The sequence below is a fragment of the Melospiza georgiana genome, chromosome 16 (genome assembly GCF_028018845.1).
Source record: "Melospiza georgiana isolate bMelGeo1 chromosome 16, bMelGeo1.pri, whole genome shotgun sequence".
In the NCBI taxonomy this organism is placed as follows: domain Eukaryota; kingdom Metazoa; phylum Chordata; class Aves; order Passeriformes; family Passerellidae; genus Melospiza; species Melospiza georgiana.
The window spans coordinates 11,328,099-11,350,285 of record NC_080445.1 but is presented as its reverse complement, the minus strand read 5'-3'; the positions used below and the strand labels follow the sequence as shown (position 1 = coordinate 11,350,285).

At 45.0% G+C, this 22,187-nt stretch overlaps 1 protein-coding gene across 1 annotated transcript; it reads right to left on the bottom strand.

The window, feature by feature from the left end:
* Positions 1–924: 924 nt before the first annotated feature.
* TMEM114 (transmembrane protein 114) lies at positions 925–16,529 on the bottom strand. Its single transcript, XM_058035604.1, has 4 exons — positions 16,346–16,529; positions 14,593–14,673; positions 5,719–5,856; positions 925–3,172 (listed from the first exon to the last, which is right to left on the bottom strand). Exons 1-4 carry the CDS (start codon positions 16,527–16,529, stop codon positions 2,940–2,942), a joined length of 636 nt encoding a protein of 211 aa, XP_057891587.1. The 3' UTR covers positions 925–2,939.
* Positions 16,530–22,187: the final 5,658 nt, after the last annotated feature.

The following is a 22,187-nucleotide window of genomic DNA, read 5'->3' as shown; positions in this document are numbered from 1 at the left end:
TGTGTCCCCTGTCCAGCTGAGGAGGGTGTGACTGTGACAGGCCCCTGCCATCCCCACAGGAGCTATTGGCTGTGGATAACAAATCCCTGGGGCTCCTTTGGCTGCAGCTGTGCCCAAAGCAGTGCTGTCCCCCTGGCCATCAGAGGTGGGGACACAAAGGTGCTCTGTGGGGACAGCACAGACACACACTGAATCCTTGTGGTGTCATTCATCAGCATGGCCTCTAAACATCCTGTATATTTCCACATTTTTCACATTCAAGGATTCTTCTGTCCTCCCCTGTCCTTTTCTGCCACCCCTCAAGAAGTGGAAGGAGTGCCTGGGGCAGGGCAGGAGCTGTGGGCACTCTGACAGTGCTGCTCTGCTCTGCACATCTGTTTTTCTTCACTTTTGATGTGGCAAATTACCAATGAGTTTGCAATTCACCACAGAGCAATGGGAGCAGCCTCTGTCCTCATCTCAGTAAAGTATTTTGGGGAAAACACAGCAAAGGACATGGTATTAAATAAACATTAATTTAAGCAAGAGGAAGAAGCTGATAAGGTCATTTCTTTCAAATTACATAAAGTCCTTTCTAGAATGTTTCCTCTTCCCAGTATAATTTTTCAAAATGTTCAATGCTAATTTGACTATTCCAAACCATCTTTTGTTCTTTGTGTTCAGAAGGAATTTCAGAGAAATTCAGGGGTTATGCAAACGTTCAGCAGCAGAAGATACTCTTTATTAGCATTGTGCCAGATATTGCAGGAAGCCAGAATGAGAAATTTAGGAGAGGCATGGAAATGAGAATTGCTCTAATTCAATAAGAGATTCATTGGCTTGCTAATTAGATTTGATCACTTGAGTATTTTATATTGTAGCTGTGTAAATGTCTTTTAAATACCTATCACATCTGACACAGGAACTTCAAAAGCATTATAAAAACAGTAGAATAAATCTGTAGAAAAAGGTAAAGAAAAATAAATATCTTAGCTCTTTCATGTCTCAGCAAATAATTCCCACTCTGAGATGTCATTTTATTTAATTTTACAACACTCAAAACCACTTTAAAATAACATCTGTAATAAATATTCAAAAAATAACTCAGATGATATTTTACTGTTACAGCTTGCAGTAATGTCTGAGTAACATCATACAAATTGCATTATAAATAATTTCACCAGCACCAAAACAGAGAATTACATTTTACATATTTCACTTATACACATGGAATTTTTACTACAAAGGATTTTTTTTTTTCTTACACTTCTTATAGAGCTGATTTGGTATGCTTTAACTTGTAAAATGACTCAATTACATGGTCCCAACATAAGGCAACATGGAAAATACCTGAAACCAATGTGGGAGCAGCTAAGATTACAAAATTGTACTAGTTAGTCACAGAATTTCTACTGCTCAGTCTATTGAGGAATTTGAGCCTTATTTAATTCTGATAACAAGCAAGATCTGACAAGTAAGGTCTTAGCCCAAGATTCAGAAACTCTGGTTTCATGTGACCTTGGACAAGTTTCCTGGCTCAGTTTTCCATTCACAACATGGCATTAAAATGCTTTCTTCAATCTCCAAAGTCTGTCAGCTCTCAGAAGCTCCCTGCCACTATTTTTTTCATAAAAGAAATCGTACTTTGGGACTAAGATTAGAGCTGAGCTTGGTCAGACTGGATGTGCAATCTTAAACACAGGACACACTGATAAAATTGTTCTGGTGTTTAACAGAGGTAGGTGAATGATGCCCTTTGTGCTGCTGGAGAATGTACAAGGGACTTGCCCAGTGACAGAGGGTGCCTGACAGCTCCTGAGTCACAGTCCTGAGCTGCAGAGTGCTGAGGGCCTCCAGAAATGCATGATCCAACAGAAAGGTAGTGGAGCTGTTATCACATTCAAGCCCCTGTTCAGCACAGCAGTCAGGGGGAAATTCCTTCAGTAACTTCAGTGGGCACTGAAGAGGAAAAACTGGATTGCTTGGCACCCAAAATGGAATTCATGTGTCCTGCATGTACAGTTTACTCAGCAGTTTCAGCACAAGATAAGCATTCTAGCATAAAGCACGTGCACGAGCTTCATGAAAAAGAAGCATCATCAAAACTGCAAAGTAAAAACTGGAAAATACATCAGATACATCTCCTGCATTGCAGAGCTGAAAAAGCTGAAGGAGAGAAGTATGTAGGCTGATCATTGAGAGATTGGGGCTGTCCCCAGCAGTTCATTAGAACATCTGGAAAACAGCTGTATCTTCCTCTTGCAGTGCACTCACCACTGCACTGCTCTTGAGAGCTTCAGCATCACAGCCACTACTATCTGCTGGAGTGCAGGATTATGGAATGGTTTGGGCTGGAAAAGAGGTGAAATATCAGTTCCAACCACCAGGACCCTGCCCAAAGTCCCTTTCCAGCTCTCCTTGAGCCTCTTTAGGTGTTGGGAAGGGCTTTAAGGTCTCCCCAAAGCCTTTTCTTCTTCTCCAGGCTGAGCAGCCCCAGCTCTCTCAGTCCATCTCCAGAGCAGAGGGGCTGAGTCCTCTGAGAATCTCCATGGTCTCACTCCAACAGGTCCCTGTCCTAAGAGCTCTCAGGAGAAACCAAAATCTGGCCTGCAAGGTCACTCTGCTGAGACAGCAGAAAAGAGAAAGGAAAGCAAGAGATCTGCCTTGTTCTAAGCAACAAATGGAGATGTCTGATGAGCTGCCAGCTGAAATTATTCTGGAAATACAAACACTGCAATGCACTCTCTTCTAAGGACACAAGGATTTCCTAATTGACAACACCTGGAATGTTTTACTGATTTACCAGAGTCTTTGTGGTTTACAGCCACCTGTGAGGAAAAAGGCTTACAGCAGCTGACAAGACACTTAGCCTTGCACTCTTATTGCCCCTGGTGACCAGATGGACCAAATAATCTGAATTTTCAGGCTCTGCAGGGCTCTGTGGCAAAGGCACCTGTTGCTCACAGAGCCTGCTCCCGCTGCCGTTTCAGACCCACCACTCTTGCTGCCAGCAGGAACACGGCCCCAGTGAGCACTTCTGCCACAAAGGAGATCCAGACCAGAGCCAGGGACCAGCCAAACCTGATGTCGATTTCCACCAGGAGATCCTTGCTCCTCAGCAGGCAAACAGCTTCTTGGAAGGCAGCAGCTGAGTATGCAATATAGACACTGATCCCTGTCAGGGTAACGAGAGCTGAAAGGAGAAACATGCTCAGCTACTTAGCAGCCACTGAGGAAATCAAAAACAATCAATTGGATATGTCCTGGGGCCTCTTTGCCACTCCTTCCTATTCTAGCCAGGCCAGATTTACAGATTATCTTTGAAATCTAGCTGAGGTTGGTTTCTTGGGAATTGAGGGCGAGAGGGAAGTAAAGGCAGGGTTATCTGTGTCCACTGAGAAATATGTGTTCTCACTGTTAAAGACTGAACCACAGCATCTGGCAGCAAGCCTCCCTCAATAAACATGTATTTTACAGATACCTAATGCATGTGCAGCTCTGCTTTCAGAACTGGATTGTAATGCTGCCTGATTCCTCATGGCTGAGCACCATGGACAGTTGTCTCCCCGTGTGCAAGAAAGCCCACAGAGACCCAGATTCTTGCATTTCAGGTCACTGAATTGAGGCTGTTCCCTGACTATTGTCAGTTTTGAGTGTTTAATGTAAATTTGTTGGTCTCCACTATCACATCCCACCAAGTGTTGTGCTGCCATGTCTACCCATCACTGCCGAACACCTGAGTCAAAAACATCTCTGGGACAGACTAAAGATAAATTAAAAAGGGTACTCAAACAAGGAGCCAGATGTTTTCAGAATGAAAAGACTGTTTAAAAGGTGGCAAATGTAGGGAATGGCACATCTGGAACAGGTACCTGAGCCTGGCATTCCTGTCAGTCAAAGGACAGGTAGTGATGGAAATCACACTTTGCTGGATCAGCAGCAGAGAAGATGCAGTGACAAGGCCCTGGATAAAAGGACTGCAGCCCAGGGAAAGTAAATACTGAAACACTTTCAGGACAAAATAGTGGATTTGATTCAAGAGAGAAAATTTTGCTATAAAATTACAGTAAGTCCTGATGAGCTGCCTTTTTGCCAGAAATATATGTTTGATTAGAGGCAAACCAAGACAGAAGAGTGTTGGGTTATCCATCAGTCCAAATTCATACTCATATTCCTGATTTTAACCATCATCTGATGCCTGTACCTTATTCTAATCCTCTGCAAGGAGAGGGGGAAAATTGCATCATACCTTTTGTCAGCAGAAATGGAAAAGACTGATTTGTTGACATTTTCAACAAGGTGCACTGCATTCTGTGCAAATTCCCTTGGGAAAAAAAAAAAAAAAAAAAAGGAAACCTATTGATGTCCTGACATGTGGAACATATCAGTTCTGAGGGTTTAAAAAACTCCACATTTTTGGAATGGCATCTCCAAATATCTCTTTCTGCTGAGACAGAACTACCTAACTAACACTCAATTTGGTGAATTTGAGTGTCCTACACACCTGTTCTGTGCAGGCAGAGCAGGATGGGGGGCTGGTCCCAGCCAAAGGCCGTCCCAGAGTCTGTCCATGTTCTCCTGGGACACTGCAGCAGAATCTCCTCCTCAGGCACCCTCTCCTGGCACTGCCTCTGTGTTTCCTTTCCCTCTTTGCAGCCCAAACAGCTCAGAAAGGGCCCTGCTCCACTCCCCAGGGGGATAATCTTGCTTGGCACTTCACAGCCTTTCATCTTTCACTGAATATCTGGAGCAGTTTTCCACCAGCCTTTTCACTCAATACAGCTTTCTGCTGTTCTGAAATTAGAACTTGCTCTTCTTTTTAAGAGACAATCACAATGGGGCATGGTTGGTCTGTGTTAGAGCATTTCAGACTAAAAAGCTCAGTCAAGGCTTTGAGACAGCAGCATTTGCTTCCAGCAATCTCTTAGCATTTTCTTCTTAAAAATAGAACTGTATGAGCAGTTGATAAGAGCCAATTCTGAGGATCCCCTTTTCTGTTGGGAAAAATCTCTGGTTTAAATTACATTATGAAACAGCACTGAAAATCTGCTTGCAACAGAAGATGCAGATTTAAACAGAGTTTTCCTACTTTGACAGAATGTTTTTTGGTTTTTTAATTCATAAATTGCTTTCTAAAACACAATGGGTTTGGATACAGCGGGAGAAAAAAAAATAAAAAGAAATGTAAAAGCATTTTAGTAGTTCAACTTGAAATGTTACACTCAAACTAAAATAACTTCTGGGGGTTTCCTTTTGTGACCCACAGTTTGGGGACACCACTCTAGATCAAAACTAGCAGTGAGGCTAAGCCAGGAATGCCTAAAAAGTCCCTTTTCAGGAACTCAATGCAAATACCTTTTTAAAAACATCCGTTTTCTTAACGGCTGCAAAATCTGTGCAACCCTAAGATTTAGTAATTCCACAGTCACTTTTCCATCACCCCATTAGCCTGCCTGTAAAGGATTTGTGCCCCATGCTGAGAAGTTATTGAACCTTTGGTGTTAATGGGCACAGCACACATGGATTGTTCAAAGGGTGACTCACTCCCCAAGGAAGGATATTTGCCTTTCCTCTGTAGCTCCATTCCAGAGCCAGGACCCCAGCAGACACCAGGGGAATGAACACCAGCATTATTCTGGAAGCAAATTCTTGCTTTCATTCCCTGGGAAACAAAGTGATGTTTCCCAGATACCACCTCTTGTTATCTTAAAGAGTTAGGCCAGGAGTTGGATTTAGTACCTCCAAAAAGGAAAAGCAGTCCAGTCATTAGGAGCAGCAGGTAGGCCCTGGCAAGAATACTGATGAATCCAGTCATTCCTCCAAAAATCATCAGTATCAGGCTGAGGGGCATCAGGATGACAAATGTTCCGTGCATGTCTGGAGAAAAAGGAAGAATGTTAATATTGTAATATTGTATTATGGTGCCAGTGGGTGCACCAATAATCATTAAGTGCAGAGCCCCTGATCAGGATCAAAGCCTCATTCTGTGCTGCACAAACAAGAAATTGGACAAGGCCTTGGTTTTCAGTGTAAATCAGCAGGAGAAACATATGGTATGGAGGAAAAGGTGACAGGCAGAACAAACCCTCACAGGGTCACAGCCTGTGCTTCAAACAGAGACCACAGATACAGAGGATTTGTCTACACAGATCCATATGAGCAATCAAACTGTCCTCAGCTCTGGAGCCAGCTGATATCAGGTGATGCACCCAGGTAGGCACTGGCAACCCTAATGGAAAGCAGCCCTGTTATGTGAAAAACACTGTTCTGTGTGGGAGGTGAGATCCAGCCATGCTTTGATTAAAGCTTTCTCTCCTGTCACGTGTCCTCTGCTGCACTGATGTAGCAGATTGTTGACCTTTTCCTTTGTTGCAGCTGACCATCAACTAGAGGGAAATTTTCCCATCCATCTCTGATTCTGTCTGTCAGTTTTCTACAGCAGCTTCACTAAGTGCATTAACCTATCCTGCTTGCTTCCTCCCATGCTAAATGTTCTACATTAGTCTTTCTTGATCCCTATAACATTTTAATAGCTGGGTAAACAGAGGGTTGCTATGTATTTTTTCATATCACCCTGGTTTTTTCCATCATAAACCATTATTGTGTCATTGTTCCCTCTGGTGTAATCTATCCACAATATTCAACCCAACCTTAGTTTAGCATAATAACCAAAAAAAAGTAATTCCAGTACCGTTTGTTGGTAAAGTACAGAGTATCTGAGAGTAAAGTGCAGAGTATCTGGGAAAAGAAAATGAAAAATCCATATTCTGACAATGTCTAGGCTTCATTGTCTCATTTAATTTTACAGAGGAGCAATACACCATTAGCTTAGGAAAAGGAATCACTTAGGAGCTCACAGCTGGTGTGTGATCAGAGGATCAATTATTTCAAGTCACTGTGGCTGCCCATGGAATTGGAGCTGCTGCATCTGCCCCTGCCTAAGGATCCAGCTCATCCTCTACAGCAGCTTCACAAAGATCAGGCACAACTGTGTGCATGTCTCTGTTCAGCTCCAGAAGCCTGGAAGGTTAGAAAGGGTCTGCATGGCATCCAGGCAGACACTGCTGGTGTTTGTACTTGAGTAGAATGTGCCTTCCAGACATTGTTTTGTGTAGCACAGAACATGCTAACAAAAAAACAAAACCAAAAAAAAAAGTGGCAAACGACAAAGGTCGTTTTGGGAGGTGACAATTTTTGGGGTTTTTTTCCTGCTTCTGGTATTACATTTTCATATTCAGTGCCACATATGCTGACATCAGGACCAGCTGATGCTCAGAAATCATGAATTCAACATTGAAAAGAGCATTTTCTCTCCGATTCTAAAGCTGAGGACAATCCCTGGGCCTTCCTTCAGCAAAACTGGCCATGGCTGCTGTTCCTGCCCAACAAACATCTAAAACAATTCTCAGTGCTAACAGCCAGATCAGTCTTCAGCTCACTGGGAACAAAGCAGCATGTCAGAACTGCCTGCAAACCTTAGCTGGACTCCAAATGAGAAATAGCCATGGAACTCAGAGAAATAGCCATGGAACTTAGAGAAATAGCCATGGAACTTAGAAAAATAGCAATGGAACTTAGCTCAGGAGTTTCTTGTGGCTAGAGGTGGTTGGGGATGTGATGAGACAGAGTGTGACAGAACACAGATTGGGCACCCAAGTCAGTTCTCCCATTCCAGAGAGGCAGCAGCAACAGGAGTGTGCTCTTCAGCCACATCTGAGCTTGCTGGGGGTTATGAGGTCTCATTTCTGATCACCATTCTGACATCCATGTGTCACCTTAGCTTTGGTCTTGCGGTAAAAGGTGAAAAAGCATTCGGAGGATGCAATTAACATTTGGAAAGTATGGATGTCAGAGTGGTGCAAGTCTGTCCTCAGAGCTGGCCTTGCTGAGAGAGAACAAAAATAACCAAAAGTTCATGGCTGGCTCTCTGCCTTGTGATGTCCCTCACCAGCCCAAGCCCCTGCTAACAAACTCCACCTCAGGACAGCAGCACTAATTTGCCATTTCTTTGACTTTTCTTGTCATGGTGTGATTCCAGCTGCTGCAATCTGAGCCAGGACACATGTGGGTGAGGAAAACACACTCTGAATGGAACTTTGTGAAGGAAAGGAAAAGGAAAACCTTTTTCCTTGGGAGCTTCCTAGATTACATTGATCATCTGTGGCTGTTGCAATATCAGAATAACTCTGATTTTTGTGCCCTCTTCAGTGAAAATATAGGGTTTAGGGATACTCAGCTGAAACCCACAAGCCTCACTGTGACAGAGTGACAGAGCCTTATTTTTCCTACCCACAGCTGGGATCACACTCCTCATTAATCACTGGCAGCTCTTTAGAAATCAAATATTTAGTGAACTCTATTTGCTTAAATAGTACTTTTGTAATCTCCAGTGTTCTAGTTCAATATCTAATACTCATTTGTACTATGAAATCTGAAACTGCCTGGGAAACTTATTCTAAAATGCTGCCATGGAAACCACTCAGGAATCTGAATTCATGCCATCTGGCATATGATATTATGCCATTATATCCCTTGATTAGAGGAACAGAATTAGTTTATAGAAGAAAATGACTTAAAATATCTTTACTGTGTTTCTGTCTTCAATAATCATCTGTGAAAGAAGTTAAAACATTCATTTTGCAGTCATTTTAGTGGGTTTTTAGTTTCTGTTGAAATACACTTTGATGCATTATGTATTAAACATATAACTGTCTTCATATTGATGAAATTGCTCTAGTATTGGGAAAAAAAACCCACCCTAAGCATTTTACACAAGAAGAGGCATGTGCACTTTCTTGTAAAACAGAATTCAGTTTCCCACGTCTATTTCTCAACACCTGAGGCCCCTGTTAGCCCAACATGGAAGATCCAATTGTTTAATCTTGGAAATACTGAAACAAACTCATAAACTTTTAAAAAACATTCTCTTTTTTTGAAGCAAAAAAGAATCAAATTGCTTAATTGTGGTTAGTGAAGTTTTACATTAGCCAGCCAAGGCTCTTTTACTAGAGCTCTGGCCAAATATCTGCAAGAATGACATCTGCAGTGTGTGTCCAGAACTGAGAATTTGGCAGGCATCTCTAAATTACCACCCAACACAGTTGTTGAGGAGTTTTTTGTGAGAGAAATCTGTGGAATGAAATAGAAACACTGAGAGGGTCAGAAGTAACCAAGTGCAAGCCCAGCAGTTTTGTTAATCATCTCCTGTTAACATCCTGCAGCTTAATTGCTTCAGACTAACTTTGGATTTGTTTGCACAACTTATAATAGCAAATAGTGCCTAGAAATCTGTAATATCACCTCATCAGAAATACTCCAAATGGCAGTGGCTCAGAAGAGCTTAATTAAGGGCCTGTTCGTGTTACCCAGCAGTAACTAAAGAGCCAGTTAGAAGGACAAAAGCCTCCAGCTGAAACAGACTCATGGAAGTTGCTAAAAACAAAGGGGCTGCTCCAGAAGGACTTGGCAAAGCCAGGAATAAAAAGTGCACAGAGAAAGCCTGACCTGCTTGCTAGGAAAAACGCAAGGAAACAACTTAGGAAACCAATGAACAACTGAAAGAACTTGTCTGTGGCTAAATGAGTCTTCTTGGCTTGGGCCACAGGGGCAGGAAGGCCTGGATCCCCTCCTGCTCAACAGAGAGAAGGTGATGGAGGAGGATTGCTCACAGAGTGAGGGGTCTCCAGGATGATTAGCCAGGCTCTGGTCTGTGTGTTTCATGTTTTGGCTTCCTGCTTTTCTCAAAAAATCTCTGAGCTGAACGGGAAGACCAATTGCAGGCAGCAGAAATAAAATGCTGCTAGAGCTGGAGCAGGTGGCACTGACAAAACCTGCAGGAGCAGGAATGGGTGGAATGATGGATGTGAGCAATGCACCATGGCTCACATTCTGCTGCTGGGGTACCAATGAATCTGAAAATGAGAATATTCATCAGAACTTGTCGCCTGCTAGGCCTCAGCTGCAGTTATCTCAGATCTCTGTATATATTTACTGTTATAGCTGCAGTAAGTACTGAAGCAGATGTCCTCTGGCCCCTCTCTGAAGGAACAGTGCACTGTTGCTCAGAAACAGGTACACACCTACCAGACCAATTAAACCAGAATTTCTGTGTGCATCATCTGGGTCTCATTTCACTTGGCCTCTGAAATGGCTCTTGCTCCATCCCCAGCTGTTTCCTTCTGGTAGCTTAAAACCAAAAAAAAAATTTGCAAAGAACTGTAAATCCCTCAGGAAAAAAGCCACAGTGGCCAAAGAATAGAGCATTCTTTCCAACATTATAAACTGCAACTCAGTAAATCTGGAGCAGGGTGAAGTGTGAAAGCAGCTGGTGCATGACTGTTACAGGGTCCACATGCTGTGAGGAAATCCAGACAAGTTTATCTCTACTATTAAACCCATTTTGTTGAGGAAGAAACCAAGGCAGCTGTTCCATTAAAACAACCGAGGTATCAGAGCTGCCCCTGCTGCAAAGATCATTTCCCTGCAGGAAGCACGAACCTGAGTGCAGCCTCGTGCTTCCAGTTACATTCATGTCTAAAACAGAAAAAATAAAAATACTCTGGGGAGAACACTTTAGGCAGTTGTGCATGAGCAGCTGCACGCTCCTGCCTTGATTTTAGAACAGAAAAACAATATGAGTGGAAACCACATTCATTAAATACTCATTTCTGGATGGGTCAGGAATAGAGGACAGTACTAAAAATGGACCTGTAAAAGGAAATCAATCACTGGCCATGTTGTTCAAATCTCTGATAAAAAATCAGGATTGCCAGAGGCTTAATCTTACCTTGTAGGTGCCTAATGCAGATGGTTTGTGTGTCACACAGACAGTAAGAAAGAACAGCTGTTCCTCTCACATTATTTTTTATAACTCCAGCCCCAGCTCTGCAGTGCTGGTGGGACTCTGCAGCAGCTCCAGTGCAAAGCTGAGATTCAAGATAAATTTTCTGTCTTTGAATAGAACTACTTAAAATATTTTTCATTTTGCAAGGGTTACACTGGTGCTGCCTTCAGCTAAATCTGTACTGGCATTTATTTATTATTAACAACATAGACTTTGGTAAATGGAAAATATTTATATGACAAAAATGTCTAAGAGCAACTTTTCACCAATGTAACAACTTGAGGTTTCTTGCTTGGGTTTTTCTTTTCTTTTAAGAAATTATTTTTGAAAGCTCAAACTCTTGGGGATGAGGTTTCAGCTGATTAAGCAGTGCCATTCCTTCTACTCTGTGTGTGATCCTCAGCATGTAGATCTGATTTTGGATGTTACATTTCTGCTACTGGAAAATGCAGCTCGATGCAGCTGCCTTTGAAGCAGTGACATCCTTATTTTGTCATTTAGAGAGAGATAGATTCAACCCTCCATGAAAAATGTTGCTCTTGCTCCTTTGTCTGCCATGGCTGGCACAGGAGACCACACGGCAAGGCAAAATAACAGAGGTGTCTTTGCTGACAAATTTTTTTGCGACTATCTTTAATCCTAGTAGTCACCAAGACACTCTAATAACTGCCTAAATTACAGAAAGTGATAGTTTCATCTTATTCCTGTTTGGGCCAGAGGAAAGTGCACATCTCCAGTGAAAAAGGATTTTATTAATGCAGAACTTTCAGAAAAGTTAGCAGTAGGCAGTCAAGTGGTATTTTTCTTTAGGCAGTGGCTGATGTTTTAAACAAACAACCAGGCCATGGTGTAATCTGTAATAGGGAAATATTTATCCATTGTGGGTTTGAGGGGAGGGAGGGTATACACTGCATGTTTAGCTGGGGGGAGTGGTAAGAGGATAAAGGGAAGGCTAATGAAGAGGAGAGAGTGTTTGTGTGCAATCCATCAGAGGAGCAGCTCAAGGGCACTCCTGTGATGTGAAAATACACCACAGTCCCAGGCTCAGCCAGCCCTGGGTTGATTGCCTGGGAAATATTGCTGCTGCCACAGGGGTTTAACTCATGCACCCAATTATTTTAATTTGCCAGGAGCTCAATTTGAAGTACACAATGAGCCTAAAAGGAATCTGCTGGGATGAATAGGGGAGATATTGGAAATGTGGAGGAAGGGACCATGGAGGCTTTTCATTCTCTAATGAAGGGTTTGTCTTCTGGCAGTGGCCAGCACTTCTGTTCCCACTTAGGCCCAGCTCTTTGCACTCACATACAGACTTTCTCCAATCTCTTTGCACTTGTGTCATGCCAGGAAGAGCATTCAGACTCTGGAGAGTGAGGGATGTGACCAATGGGTGGTTTAAGTGCCTACTTTAGGAGACAGTCCTTTAAAGTCTTTTTAGGAATAATCAGAAGGAAACAGGTTTGATGTTGCCAGAGCTCATGAAATTCAGTGCCAATCAAACAGTGAGAAATATGAGTGTACAGCTAGATGAATGATAGTAATCCCATGTGACTGTGCCTCACAGACACCTTCACAGGCACACAGAGAGAAAAATGTCATTTTTGTGAAGTGACCAATTAAAGCTGTGCAATTAGCTTGTTTGCCACATATTGGAGCTGATGAAGAAACTGCTGTAACTACACTGCAATCCATGATCACAGGATTTCCCTCCAAAATTCCTGTTAAAATGTGTTGTAGATAAAGATGCTTTGCCATGATCTGCCTAAATATGATTCAGTGGCCACAGTCAGAAACATTTAAGAGAGAAGAGTGAAGCTGATGTAGAAGGTACTATCTCAGGACCTGATGAATCTAGATGTCTAGAAATATCTGTATTTCATAGAAGAAAGAAACACTGACATGGTCCTTTCTATGTTCAGCTGCTATTGCTGAGGATCTGTAGCCTCACCACACTGAAACTGCATTGAAGCTGAGCAAAAAAAATAAAAAGGTAACTCAGTAGGGTGTTCCAATCAAACCTAGCAGGTTCTTTCAATTGAAGTATCTTTGATTTCTTCTCTCATCACTTTTAGGCAGACTATGCCTGTTTATAATAAAATATGCAAGTGTCTTTGCAGTCCAGAAGTGTTTTTCCAAGAGCATAAAAATAGTACTTGATGTGAAAGCGAGAGAAAAAAATTCTCCAAGGCCCCAAAGAGTCTGTAAACATCATCATTAATACAATTTTTATTCATATCCACTATTTTCTTACACTTCATGACTCACCAAGAGCCATCCTTTGTTTCCAAGCCAACGTCATTTGTATAACCAAAAGAGCACTGCTTTTTGGGTTTGTTTTGCTATTTAACTGAAGAGCTGCAACCTCTCACCTGAGAAAAAATAACCCTTTGCAAATAGGCACACAGCTTTTGAAAAGCAAATGGTTTCATCCTGAAATGTTGGACCAACATAACAGTGGAGGTGCTGACACTTAAAACATGATCAGGGAGGCTCAGTTAATGCTGACCCCTCACAGGCTCGAGTGATCCAGCAATCAGTGCCCTGATTTCAGAGCCATTGAGCAACTACAGCCCTCTGCTTTGGGCATGGAAGATTAAAAAATTGGCCCTTCCTATTTGAGAGCACAGAGAGACATGCTGGGCTGCAAGTCCTGGCCCTGCTGATGTGTTTAAATGCTGGGCTGTCAGTCCTGGCCCTGCTGATGTGTTTAAATGCTGGGCTGTCCCTCCTGACCCAGCTGATATGTTTAAATGCTGGGCTGTCAGTCCTGACCCTGCTGATGTGTTTAAATGCTGGGCTGTCACTCCTGACCCTGCTGATGTGTTTAAATGCTGGGCTATAAGTTCTGACCCTGCTGCTGTGTTTATTTGGCTGCTTCAGGATCTCACTGGGTTCTGACCTTCCCAGGCCAGCTGTGACACAGCCCCAGCATCTCCTCTGGGTGCTGCACCTGCAGATGCTGCTCCAAGAAACTTAAAATTTAAAAATCCTTTAAGCCCCTCTGGAAGCCAGGGAATGGCTGGTTTTGAGGACAAGAGTTGCATTTTAAGAAACAAAATACAAATGGATGTATTCTGCAGAGTCAGGGAGTGAGTAAATAAAATAATTGTAATTAGCAAGCCCATACAGAAGGGTGTGTGAGGAAAGGATTGTGCCAAGTATATGATGCAAAGATGGTAAATCATCTTCTGTAAGTGTTTGAAAATGTTCAGTTTTGGCTTTTTGAAAACATTCTGGCATTGACAAATGAATCTAAAGAAAAAGAGGAAAATATATTAGAAGCCTAATGTTTTTGAACACGATGTTCTTCAAAGACTTTGAACATTGCTTTTGGTCATTGATTTATTTTCTTAAATTCTCCCATACCTAAGTCTTTCATCAGTGCCAGGAATCCCACTGAAATGCTAGAAAAGTAGCTATGTTAAAGATTAGCTTAAATGTGTTCTTAAGCATTTTCAGTGATCAGACTCCTTGGAGGTGATTGTGAACAATTTTGCCTTTTATTTTTAGCAATTGTGTACCTTCCTGTGCCATTCCAGTCAGAGGTTTAGCTCCTGTGGAAGAAATTAGCTGAACTTGTCACCAAATAGATGGTTATTTCAGCAGTAAACACACTTAAAGACCACAGACAGTGACAGATATTGTACAGAAGCAGAGTCAAAACACTTTCTCAGTGAATTCCCCTTCTGAATCAGAAAAGAGTCCTTGTAAGTGGCCAGGGAGGGAGGGAGGCATGGATGGAAATATAAAATAATATAAAAGCTACTCACACAAAAGCTGTCTGTGTGACTCGGTGATGTTCGCATTCTCGTGCCAGAAGGGGTTTATCAAAGGGTAACATTCACTCCTCACTAGTACAAAAAGGGGGGAAATTACACTATTACATCACTTTGCTGTATATATATTTGGTTTTTTGCATGTACATATAATCATTATAATACTAGTGCTCCTAACTCAGCCACTCCTAGGTGGGGAAGGAAATGAGAGGAGTTTTAGCATGCAGCATCAGCTGCTCCCATGGGGCCTGACCACTGGAGTCAACAGGGAAACATCTGCTCATTGCAACAGGGCTCAGTGCACAGCAAAGAGAGAATTCCTGCAACCTGCTCCTTCTCCCTGCTCCTCTGGAAACATCCTTTCTTGCCTATGGCAAACAGTACTTTCTCCTGGCTTTTTGGAGTGGAGTCAAAACCAAAAGTTAAATGCCTAGCAAATAAATTAACTACATGGGGAAAATCCTATATATTGATCTATAGGATTATAATAATTCTATAGGATGATACGTAATAATACTTCTATTTAAATTAACTGTATTGTTTATGTAAATAAACTAGATAGTGTTTATAATTTTTATTTGTTGCATTATTATTTATAATTTTAATGGCTTTAACCCAGAACTTTCGCCCCTTAATTTCCTGAGCCAAATGAAAAGACATCTCCTTCCTTCTAAATGGTTAACGTTTATTAGATTAGCTTGAATTAAAAGTTAATGTAAAATCAGGTTACAGTAGCAGAAAATTCGCTCTCCCCATGTCTTCCTGGGCAAGTGACACGGGAGGTACTGACGAAGCACTGCCCGCAGGTGCGGGGCACGGCCGGGGAGCGCCCGTCCTCGAACCAGGTAGAGCCGGAGCTCCGCCGGCAGCGGGCACTGCCCCGGGCCGGACCCTGCAGCCAGGCGAACACCGCATCCCCACCCCGCATCCTGCATCCCCATCCTGCATCCCCATCCCGCATCCTGCATCCCCATCCCGCATCCCCACCCCGCATCCCCACCCCGCATCCTGCATCCCCATCCTGCATCCTGCATCCCCACCCCGCATCCCCATCCCGCATCCCCATCCCACATCCCCACCCCGCATCCCCACCCCGCATCCCCATCCTGCATCCTGCATCCCCACCCCGCATCCCCATCCTGCATCCTGCATCCCCACCCCGCATCCCCATCCTGCATCCTGCATCCCCACCCTGCATCCCCATCCCACATCCCGCATACCCATCCCGCATCCCCACCCCGCATCCTGCATCCCCATCCTGCATCCCCATCCCGCATCCCCATCCTGCATCCTGCATCCTGCATCCCGCATCCTGCATCCCCATCCCGCATCCCCATCCCGCATCCTGCATCCCCATCCCGCATCCCCATCCCGTATCTTCATCCCACATCCCGCATCCCCACCCAACATCCCGCATCCTGCATCCCCATCCAGGCATCCCCATCCCGCATCCCCGCATCCTCATCCCACATCCCGCATCCCCATTCTGCATCCCCCTCCCGTATCCCCATCCCGCATCCCTACAGCCGGACCCCCGCAGGTGGACCCCGAACCGAGACCCTTGCAGCTGCCTCCCGGCAGCCTGATCCGCAGCCGGACAGACCCCGCATCCCCGCACGCAGAACCCACAGCGGGACAGACCCCGCATCCCGCACGCAGAACCCACAGCCGGACAGACCCCGCATCCCGCAGGCCGAGCCATGTGCGGAGCGCTGCGCTGCCCCGGTCCCGCTGCCCGCGCACTCACCGCGGCAGGTCCGCCAGAGCCCCGAGTGCGAGCTGAGCGCGTCCGTGCCGTTCTGGGACGCCTCCAGCTTGGAGGCATCGATGATGTACCAGAAGTCGGTGGCGATGGCCACCACGAGGAAGACGAAGCTCGAAAGTCCCACCAGGGCCACGAAGAGGGAGAGCGCGCCCAAGTTAACCCTCATGGTGCCGCCGCCGCCGCGCCCCGCCCGGCCCCGCGGCCGCGCAGGTAGCGCGCCCCGAGCCCCGCCCCGGCTGCTCCGCGCCCCGCGGGGTATTATAGTAGGATTATAATGGTTATATGTGCCGGGAGCGGACACCTCGAGGGAGGAACGGACACCCCGCGGGAGGAACGGGAACCCTGCGGGAGGAATGGGCTCCCTGCAGCGAACCGGGCACCCCGCGGGCGGAACGGGCACCCTGCGGGAGGAACGGGCACCCCTGGGCAGACCGGGCACCCTGCGGGCGGAATGGGCACCCTGCGGGAGGAACGGGCACCCCAAGGGCGGAACGGGCACCCCAAGGGCGGAACGGGCACCCCTGGGCAGAACGGGCACCCCGAGGATAGACCGGGCACCCCTGGGCAGAACGGGCACCCCTGGGCAGAACGGGCACCCCAAGGGCGGAACGGGCACCCCTGGGCAGAACGGGCACCCCTGGGCAGAACGGGCACCCCTGGGCAGAACGGGCACCCCAAGGGCGGAACGGGCACCCCTGGGCAGAACGGGCACCCCGCGAATGGATCGGGCACCCCTGGGCAGAACGGGCACCCCAAGGGCGGAACGGGCACCCCAAGGGCGGAACGGGCACCCCGCGGGAGGAACGGGCACCCCTGGGCAGAACGGGCACCCCAAGGGCGGAACGGGCACCCTGCGGGAGGAACGGGCACCCCTGGGCAGAACGGGCACCCCAAGGGCGGAACGGGCACCCCAAGGGCGGAACGGGCACCCCGAGGATAGACCGGGCACCCCGCGGGAGGAACGGGCACCCCTGGGCAGAACGGGCACCCCGCGGGAGGAACGGGCACCCCTGGGCAGAACGGGCACCCCTGGGCAGAACGGGCACCCCAAGGGCGGAACGGGCACCCCAAGGGCGGAACGGGCACCCCGAGGATAGACCGGGCACCCCGCGGGCGCCGCCGGCCCGGCCCGCACAGACCCCGCCGCCCCCTGTCGCCAGCCCCGGCCCCGGGCGGGCCCCGCAGGCGTGTGCGGAGCGAGCGATCGGGCAGCCAGCGCTGCTCACGGAGAGGGACAGAGTGACAAAACCACAGGCATGGGCATCCCCATCCCCATCCCCACGAGCTCCGGCAGCCTCGGGATGGGCTCACCTCGGAGGGGAGAAAGCTCCTGCATTCCAAATTCCCCTCCGTGTCTGTGAGGGGAGGAGGAAGCAGAGCCGAGGTTTGGGGAGCAGAAGCACAGTTTGTGTTCCTGCTTTCTGGCAACCTTTCTGGTACATTTACAAGAGATTCCCTCTTGTTCTGTGGCTTCCAGCTGCCGACCTCAAAAGGCCAGTTCTAACCTAATTTGAAACGGGGTCTGAGAGAAGCAGTAGAGTGGCATTTACTAGCTGGTGCAGTGATGTCTGTACCCTGCTCGGGATCATTTTCCTGTTAGAATGTCACCGATGGAGGAAAGGACACAAGCTCCCTCTCCAGAAACTATAGTTACTGAAGTGTTCATGTGTGAGCCCTAAAGCCACACTTCACCCAGCCTCGTGCTCATCCTCAGCCAGCTGAAATCTGTTGAGTAACAAAGTGTATTTCAGTAACAGAACCTTGTTTTCAAACCCACAGAGGATTTACTCTGGTGTTTTACTGTTTCTCTTCACTGGCATAAAGATACTGTGCAGGTAGGGTCAATGGGGCATCTTGTTTTTTTCCTTGTAATTCACTTCAGGCCTTCCAGGGAATTGCTAAGTAACTCTGAGTAATTAAAAAAGTCATTCTCATTTGTTTTCTGGCATGGACACTGGGCAGAATGTGTGACATCATTACCCATCCATGGCAACAAGCTATCGTGAACCAGTAGGGCTTCAGCAGTAGGATCAGTTAGAAGGAACATTTTCCTTGAGAGACAGTGTTTAAATAAACACAGTAATCATCAACACTACAGACCACATTTTGCTCTGCAAAACTACTGAAAGGTGTATATGCCGGGAATATAATAGTCTCTATATTTAGGAATACACTGTTAAGCAGCCACAGCATCATTCTGAGCTCTAGCCATCTATTTCTCACATCTCTAAGTTGCATCTGGAATCTGTGAAAATGCCTCTGTAGTTCCACAAGCCAGGCAGCTGCTACCTCCTTGTAATTGCAATGTTTGGGTGATACAAAGTTAATGAAGCAAAGTGAAATGTTTTGTTAGACTAACTAATGCATGAGACAAAATGAGCAGGCCTTGGGGCACCACTCTTAACTGGGGTCCCAAGCTTGTCTCTTTTTTTCCCAGCTATATTTGCAGAGTTGCTTGAAAGTTTAAACTAGCCCCACAAACACCATGTCTTAGAGGTTTTATCAGTTGTCTTCTCACAAATCTGAACCAGAGGCACTCATACACTTGAATCACCACTCCCCTGCAATGATCTGCCACTGTCATCTCCCAGTTAAATCCAAGGGAAAGAAAAGGGTATAGAACTGCAGGAACATTTAATCCAGTTGGGTACAAGCTGTTAATCAGGCATGAGATGCTTATCAGTCATGCTCTGTGTCTTGGAGAGGTTTTGTTCCAATCTTGGGGCCCACAAAGTTTGTACATGTGCTCATTTTTAGAAACATTATTAAATAATCTATTTTAGCCATCAGGATGTGTGGAGGTCCTTGTAGACTCTGCCCAGACTAACTTTACAGCAAACCTAAGTAAGAACCCACTAAGCCCAGGTCCTTTTTTGACCAGACTGATGGCAAACATATCAAGAGCAAATCAAATCTACATAAAGGCTTCATTTCCACATCACCATAATTTTTTTAGGCATTCATTCCCATGCTAGGGAACAAATAATTCCTGTAAAGTCAGAAAACCAAAAACACAGTTAACGAAACAATTTCATGTATTCATTGGGAGATGTTTATAATGAAAGGAAAAAGCCAGTAGTGCAAATTAGTTTCTTTAGAAACTCAGTTTCAATTTCCTGAGGTCTTTGAATGTTAAATTAGGATCTTTAGCATTAAAGATTTACATTTTTAATCTAGGCTTAGCTCTATGGAGAAGAAACACTTTGCTTTGCATAGACAAGGTGTTGACTGCATCTGCCAAAGTCAATCTGCTGCTCAGAATAACAAATTCAGAATATGCTCTCAAAGTTGCAGTCAATCATTAGTCCACAGAGTGTGATGCAGCAAAATTATCAGTCACTTCCAGCCTGAGAATGGCAAAGTTTGTGTAAGTAACTTTTACCCTCTCTGCTCTGCTTGCAGGGCTGCCTGAGTGCTGGAGGATTCAGAGGACATTGTGCTCTGGGAATCACCAGCTTTGCTTCCCAGGACTTTTCCTGGGTAAAATTCATCTCTAGGGCAGTTCCTTCTCAGCTGTTTTGAACCTGTGCTGTTCAGGTGCAGCAGAATCCCACTGAATTCCTCAACTTTCCCCAGTGTTTCTTAATTTCATAGCCTCTGCCCTGTCTGTATTTGTGAAAAGGTGACTGCATTACTAGAAGTAGATTGTTTGTAAACTGAAGAAAGGAGGGATTCCCACAATGTTTACCCACCTGACTGTAGGAAAGCCAGTCAGTGCAAGTGTACCAAAAACTATAATTAATCGCTGCCATGGCAACAAGCACAATCAACACACCTAATTTCATTCACAATCCTTTTCCAGGAAATATCACTTTTTTTCTCCTGTTTATGCTGTTGTTGTTATTGTTGTTGAATGAAGAATTAAATTCAAATGCAGTTTTACCATTCAGCCTTCCAGTAAAGCTAATGGGATTTTGGAGTTTATTGCTCTTTTAAACTTACCACAACTACTTCCCCTGTGGCTCAAAAGAGAAAAGCTGTTAGACAATATACATTATTACAATCTTCAGATTCACTGGCCTTGGAAATTAGTAACTATTGCTGGTTGATCTGAGGTTTGGCTATTCCTTCTCAGATTTAATATTTTCATCATGCACTTGTACACATCCAGTTTTGAAGAGTCATAACCTGCAATGAATTTTAAAAAAGACTGAGCAGTCACAGTTTATCTCTGATGAGAGACTACAAGACACAATGTCCTGACTCTTACTCATTATTACCTGATCTGCCAAAAAACCCCATGGAGTGTCAGCACATGACACTGAATTCAAAGGGGGATTGCAGAAGGGACATACCTGAAGCAACCAGCAGAGCCAGCTCTTTGGTACTTGATCAATGGGTGAAACTGGCCCAATTCATCACTTCAAACAAGCAATTAAACCTTGGTAAAGTTGTCTGGCACGTGAGGTAAATTTAAACAAATTCCTAAGTCGCATGGCTGTGAGGAAGACAGGAAATACAACTTAGGTGCATCCTTAAAAAAGAGGTGCATCTGGGGAAAGGGCTGCCGAAGCCCTCTTGTGCGTGGTACAGAAACTGCAGCTGCCTAAACAATTTTCATTATCACCCACATTATAACATCTGTAGCCACACATCTTCTGCAGCCACGAGATATTCCTGCCCTGCCCAAATATTGTGCATATGTGAAATGAGGTATCAGAATTTCTTAGAAAAGCAATTGCAGCAGCTCCATTTCTCACATAATGTACCTTTGTGTTTAAAAGTCCCCATGTAATGCATCTTTTAAGCTACTTCTCTAATTATACTAAACCTGTGTACCAGTAAGTGCCTCTTGTTGCAGACTGGTGAGATTTTGTGACAAATAAAATCTGCTTTGCCTGCTTAGTACTCCATAGCAGTGAGAACATGCCAGCAGAGAGAGACACTGCAGTAATAATTTATGTGGCAGTGTATCACCACGGGAAGTAAAATAATGTTCTGCTCTTTCACAGGAGACAGATAAAAGGAGGACAAATCTCCAAAGCATTTTTGTCAGATATTCATCCAATAAAATTCCCCACAGAAAGTGCAATGAGATAAGTGAATAGCTTCTGTGTTTTCATTTTATTGCCACTCAAAACTCTTGACTGTAAAAATAGGGAAAGATTATTTCATTATTTTAATAATTATTTTATTAATGCTTAGCCTTTGTTGAAGAAGGCAGATGATGAGAAGGAGACATCTAGAAATAGATACAGAATACAAATTACATTCCAAGGTTTTTTTAATCATTGACTAATATTTCCTACTACTCAAAAAAAAATACAAGAATCATCTTTAGCAATTGACATTAGCATCATATGACTAGAAATTAATATGTAAATGCCCACTTTTGAACAAAATCCTCCTGCTGAAAGATAAAACAACTTCAGCAGCCCCGGCAGACTGGCAGAGGAGATGAACTGGAACACAGATGGGAGTTTGGAGCACACCTCTGTCTGTGATTTTGCACAGAGGGCTGGTCAGCACGTCCAGCTGCTGAGGTGTCCTGTGCCCAAACACCACTGCACCCTGACTGACCACACAGCCCCAGGGCCAGACCAGCTGCCAGCTCTCACCGCAGATGAGCTCAGCTGGGAAATGACTGCCTAAGACACCACGGTCCAAAACATAGATACTAAAATCCGCTGGTCTAACTCCTAGGCGAATTTCTGCTGCTAAAGCCTCCCAAAGACTCTGGTTATGATGTTTCCACTCAGTGACTAACTCTGTCTTGTTTATTTCACCTGGTTTACACGTAATCAAAAACTCTTCAGAACCAAGCAACTAAACCCCCAATTCCCTAAACAAGTGAACAGCTGTTGCCCCAGCTAATTTTACAGTG

What these genes read in the sequence shown, in the direction of transcription:
- TMEM114 (XM_058035604.1), bottom strand. Translation starts at nt 16,529, where the DNA reads ATGAGGGTTAACTTGGGCGCGCTCTCCCTCTTCGTGGCCCTGGTGGGA. An exon ending in GCTCTGGCGGACCTGCCGCG is followed by an intron (nt 14,674 to 16,345) that starts GTGAGTGCGCGG and finishes TTTTTGTACTAG; the next exon opens with TGAGGAGTGAATGTTACCCT. An exon ending in GTCACACAGACAGCTTTTGT is followed by an intron (nt 5,857 to 14,592) that starts GTGAGTAGCTTT and finishes CTTTTTCTCCAG; the next exon opens with ACATGCACGGAACATTTGTC.